At 42.5% G+C, this 6,000-nt stretch overlaps 1 protein-coding gene across 4 annotated transcripts in view; it reads left to right on the plus strand.

Moving 5' to 3' along the window:
* ppip5k2 (diphosphoinositol pentakisphosphate kinase 2) overlaps positions 1–3,805 on the plus strand; it is a 67,690-nt gene extending 63,885 nt beyond the window's left edge. For all 4 annotated transcript variants that reach the window (XM_071351382.1, XM_071351383.1, XM_071351384.1 and 1 more), the window contains one exon: positions 2,506–3,805. In XM_071351382.1, the coding sequence (XP_071207483.1) occupies positions 2,506–3,140 (635 nt within the window). In that variant the 3' untranslated portion in view covers positions 3,141–3,805. The remainder of the gene's footprint in view (positions 1–2,505) is intronic.
* The last annotated feature ends 2,195 nt before the right edge of the window (positions 3,806–6,000 follow it).

The raw sequence follows: 6,000 nt of genomic DNA on the forward strand, positions 1-6,000 counted from the left end.
ATTGCTATCTGCAGCGTTAGCTCTAGGTAAATGTTGCATTTCTTCAGCCATTCCTGGACCTGTGACCAAAAACGAGCTACATATGGACAATACCAAAATAAATTATCTAATGACTCTGCCTCCTTGCAGCAAAATCTGCAGAGCTGGGAAGGTTGTATCCCCTATATAAACTCTGCAAAAAAAGAAACGTCCTCTCACTGTTAACCGTGTTTATTTTCAGCAAATTTAACATGTGTAAAGATTTGTATGAACATAACAAGATTCAACAACTGAGACATAAACTGAACAAGTTCCACAGACATGTGACTAACAGAAATGGAATAATGTGTCCCTGAACAAAGAGGGGGTCAAAATCAAAAGTAACAGTCAGTATCTGGTGTGGCCACCAGCTGCATTAAGTACTGCAGTGCATCTCCTCCTCATGGACTCCGCTAGATTTGCCAGTTCTTGCTGTGAGATGTTACCCCACTCTTCCACCAAGGCACCTGCAAGTTCCTGGACATTTCTGGGGGGAATGGCCCTAGCCCTCACCCTCCGATCTAACAGGTCCCAGACGTGCTCAATGGGATTGAGATCCGGGCTCTTCGCTGGCCATGGCAGAACACTGACATTCCTGTCCTGCAGGAAATCACGCACAGAACGAGGAGTATGGCTGGTGGCATTGTCATGCTGGAGGGTCATGTCAGGATGAGCCTGCAGGAAGGGTACCACATGAGGGAGGAGGATGTCTTCCTTGTAACGCACAGTGTTGAGATTGCCTGCAATGACAAGCTCAGTCTGATGATGCTGTGACACACCGCCCCAGACCATGACGGACCCTCCACCTCCAAGTCGATCCCGCTCCAGAGTACAGGCCTCGGTGTAACGCTCATTCCTTCGACTATAAACGCGAATCCGAACAACACCCCTGGTGAGACAAAACTGCGACTCGTCAGTGAAGAGCACTTTTTGCCAGTCCTGTCTGGTCCAGCGACGGTGGGTTTGTGCCCATTTGGTGACGTTGTTGCCGGAGATGTCTGGTGAGGACCTGCCTTAGAATAGGCCTACAACCCCTCAGTCCAGCCTCTCTCAGCCTATTGCGGACAGTCTGAGCACTGATGGCGGAATTGTGCGTTCCTGGTGTAACTCGGGCAGTTGTTGTTGCCATCCTCTACCTGTCCCGCAGGTGTGATGTTCGGATGTACCGATCCTGTGCAGGTGTTGTTACACGTAGTCTGCCACTGCGAGGACGATCAGCCGGCCCTCCTGTCTCCCTGTAGCGCCGTCTTAGGCGTCTCACAGTTCGGACATTGCAATTTATTGCCCTGGCTACATCTGCAGTCATCATGCCTCCTTGCAGCATGCCTAAAACACGTTCACGCAGATGAGCAGGGATCCTGGGCATCTTTCTTTTGGTGTTTTTCAGAGTCAGTAGAAAGGCCTCTTTAGTGTCCTAAGTTTTCATAACTGTGACCTTAATTGCCTACCGTCTGTGAGCTGTTAGTGTCTTAACGACCGTTCCACAGGCGTATGTTCATTACTTGTTTATGGTTCATTGAACAAGCATGGGAACAGTGTTTAAACCCTTTACAATGAAGATCTGTGAAGTTATTTGGATTTTTACTAATTATCTTTGAAAGACAGAAAGGCACCTTTATTTTTTTTGCTGAGTTTATATAACATTCTATTAGTTGCAATAATTTGGTATAATTTAAATTGAAAGAAATTCAAAGTTTTGAATCCGGCGTCGTTTTGCATGTCTATTCATAAACCATGTGCCATGGAATTGGTACATCGAATCTCTTCCCAACTATTTAGCTATTTAAATTGCACAGCTGTCAGAGTTCCTTACTTTTTTCCCCTTTCACTTGCCTCTTCCATTTTTTTGCAGTAATGCTGCAAATAGTTGGTTGTAATAGACATTAGATTGTTTGTATTACACCTTTTCTGAAATATTGTGTTAAAATATTAATGAATATGCAAATGAGCAATATGCAAATTAGTCTATTTGGTATTTTGGGGGGATCCCCACTAGCTATTGCAAAAGCAGCAGCTATTCTTCCTGGGGTCCACACAAAACATGAAATAATACAGAACATTAATAGACAAGAACAGCTCAAGGACAGAACTATATCAATTTTAAAAAGGCACACGTAGCCTACATATCAATACATACACAAACTATATAGGTCAAATGGGGGAGAGGCGATGTGAGGTTTTGCTTTATCTGTTTTTTGACATGGGCCTACTGTTAGTCTGCACTCCAAAATATTTTCTTTAAACAGGATAATTAGGAACGTGGTTTCATTCTGAAATGATTGACAATTTTTTTCTCAGGTTGACCTTCCGCTGGAACTTTTTTCCTTATTATTCAGTCACAATGTTCTTGTGAATGGAGAATGCCAAGTTGAAACATCTGAAAGCTCAGTAACAGCTGGAGATTAACTCTACAATTTGAGATGAACTGAAGTCCATTTCACCAGCGGGGTGAGCTATGCTCATTGCGCTTCCTTTTCTCCTTCACAGGGATCAGCTCATCGCCCACCAAAGATCCCCGGTCTGGCCCTGCCGACCTTACTCCAAACGCTGCAGCCGGGGATAAAGCATCCCAGCCATCCCCTTCTCAGCCCACCACAGAAAGCAAAGCAGCCCTGAAATCCTCCTCTGAGGACCTGGAACCTCCTGCTGGACTCTCAGCCACCCAGAACCCAGCAACTCAACACGCCTACAAAGACAAACTGGAAGCCTCAACCCCTGACAAATGGGTCAAGCAGACTCTGCAACATGATGCCCAAAGTTGCAAAGTGCCACCACAAACCCAGAGTGGTGACGTGTCACCACAATCCCCTGCCCAAGGTGCACCAAGTGGCAAAGTCCCTTCAAAGAACCCTACCCAAGATAACGTGACTTGTAAAATGTCCCCACACTCACCTTCCAAAGAAATCCAGAGTGGTAAAGTGTTAACACAAACGTTAACCCAGGATGCACCAAGTGGTAAAGTAACACCACAAGCCCCTTCCCTAGACCCCACAGAAAAGGGTTCCAAGACTTCATCCCATGACAAAGTTCACCAGGGACTGAATTTTAAAGATACTCTTGGAGAAGGTGCCATGTCTTTGACCACCAGCAAGGAAAGGGAGGCAAAGCTGGACTCCAAATAAACACATGTTCTGTTCAAGGTCAAAACAGTGTTGCAATTGTTACATAATTAGAATTAGATTAACCAGAAATCACAATCTCGTCTAGACTAGGGTTATTTGTTACAAAATGTTACTCTTTTAGCTGAGTTTACAACATGGTAATTTCATGAAGTTTCAATGTTTCTGGGGAGGGTGTCACTGTTGCACAGTGTGTGTAAAAGGCACACTTACCTAAGACATGCAATGTGTTTTTGATTGTCTCTGCTACTGTATGACTGCTTCCTATTTGATTCACCTGTTGCTAGCGTCTTGTATATTTTAATGTAATGCCGATGTATAGAATTTAAATGTTGAATATTCTGCTGCCTACATCTCGCTGGATTCCAGAACTGAGACTAATGGAATGGATGTTCTGGCTCATCTTGAGCCTGCAAGGTCCAAGCTATGTTTTTAAAGGGTCAGATAAAATATACCTGTTTCCTGTACAGGGTACATGTGTTTTTCACCTATATTTTCAGACCTACTCTGAGCTTGCACTTCATTTCCCATTCATGAAACTGGAATCGGAAGTGTCTGCCTTGTGCACACTGTAATGACCATCGGTTTCACTCTTTATTACATTGTAATCAAACATAATTGTTGTGTATATATATATATTCAGAATAAAAATTCAGGGAAAATCCTAATCTTTGGTTTTAACTGTCACTTTATTAGTTCTTTACTACAAGCTGTGCTTGTTGTTGTGCAACAACTGTCATTAATGGGTCTATTTGTCTGTGAAAAGCATTCTATTTTTTTGGTATGAGAGGTACAATTATGGAAATATTCCTCTAGATAATGTTATTCCCACAGTATATATGTGTTAGTAGGGGAAACAAGATTACACTGTATTACACAAAACATTTAGCAGGCCTATACATTGGAGTAATGATGACAGTTAAGGTGTGACAGGTAAAGGATATGGGAGATGATCAGACCTGGGCTCAATCTGTATTTGATTATTTGTTATTTAAATACTCACACCAAAATAATGTGGCCTGAATCAAGTACTTCTATTGGAAGTATTTTCTAATTTCCTATAAATATCCTACTGCTTAAAAGTATTTTCCAATACTTATTTAAAATACCTGGGTTAAATGCATCGGAGTGTATTTAAGTCAGCGTATTTGAGTATTTCCAAATACATTCCAATATTAATACATTACATTTAACAGACACTTTTAGCCAAAGCGACTTCGTCATGCGTGCATACATTTTACGTATGGGTGGTCCCGGGAATATTCAACTATTTGTCTTTTCAAAATAAATCTAAATATCAAAGTACTTAACCCCAAATGTCTTTGAAAGTAATTGATACCCTAAATCAGGAATCATCAACTAGATTCAGCCACGGGCCAATTTTGATGTTGAGCGGATGGTCGGGGGTCCGGAACTTAATAATAAAATAAAAAGTTTGAACTGACCGCAAAGAAGCCTAAACAGATAATACATAATCATTTCAAACCTTGATTACATTTGGGAACATTGTTCTGCGCAAACATTGTCCTGCCATCTTTCACATGGGACGTTAAAACGGGTGTCCTGACTCTGTGGTCATTCAAAATCCCATGGAGCTTATTGTAAGAGTAAGGGTGTTCACACCGGTGGCATGGCTAAATTCCCAACCTGGCCACATTCCATCATGGCCACCTAATCATCGCCCTCATTCCTAATTGGCATATATCACTCCTCACCTCTCCACCTGAGAGCTGATGTGTGGTGAACGTTCTGGCACAAAAATGGTCGTCGTGCATCACTGAGGTGGGTGCTACACATTGATGGTGGATGAGGTGAGTATGCAAAGTGCTTTGAGTACCTCAGTTAGTAGAAAAGTGCTATATAAACCCAATCAATTATTATTTGTATACGATCGCAGCATTCGGAAAGTATTTAGACCCCTTCTTCCACATTTTGTTACGTTACAGCCTTATTCTAAAAAGGATTGAATCGTTTTTTTCCTCCTCAATCTACATACGATACCCCATAATGTCTAAGCAAAAACAGTTTTTTAGAAATGTAGCAAATTTATTTTTAAAAATATGTAAAATTATTCAGACCCTTTACGCAGTACTTTGTTGAAGCATCTTTGGCAACGTCAAGTCAGCAAAGGAACTAAGGTTACTCATAGTGTTGACACAAGTGCGTCTCATGTAATACCCTTGGGGTACAGATACCGTGAGGACAAGGTTCTAGGAAGATGAGACCATTGAGTCCAGCTGACATTAGTTAGCTAGTGAGTAAGAGACCACAGCATAGCTATTTGCCAGCTTTAGGTAGCTAGCTCCAAAGAAACTCAGATTGCATGGAAAGTATTCAGACCCCTTCCCTTTTTCCACATTTTGTTACATTACAGCCTTATTCTAAAGTGGATTTTTTTTAAATGAAAAAAATCCCATCAATCTACACACAATACTCCATAATGGAAGAAGTTTGGAACCACCAATACTCTTCCTAGAGCTGGCCGCCCGGCAAAACGGCGCAATCGGGGGAGAAGGGCCTTGGTCAGGGAGGTGACCAAGAACCCGATGGTCACTCTGACAGAGCTCCAGAGTTCCTCTGTGGAGATGAGAGAACCTTCCAGAATGACAACCATCTCTGCAGCACTCCACCAATCAGGCCTTTATGGTAGAGTGGCCAGACAGAAGCCACTCCTCAGTAAAAGGCACATGACAGCCCGCTTGGAGTTTGCCAAAAAGGCACCTAAAGGACTCTTAGACCATGAGAAACCAGATTATCTGGTCTGATGAAAACAAGATTGAACTATTTGGCCTGAATGCCAAGCGTTACGACTGCAGGAAACCTGGCACCATCCCTACGGTGAAGCATAGTGGTTGTGAGCATC

The sequence above is a fragment of the Salvelinus alpinus genome, chromosome 18 (assembly GCF_045679555.1).
Source record: "Salvelinus alpinus chromosome 18, SLU_Salpinus.1, whole genome shotgun sequence".
In the NCBI taxonomy this organism is placed as follows: domain Eukaryota; kingdom Metazoa; phylum Chordata; class Actinopteri; order Salmoniformes; family Salmonidae; genus Salvelinus; species Salvelinus alpinus.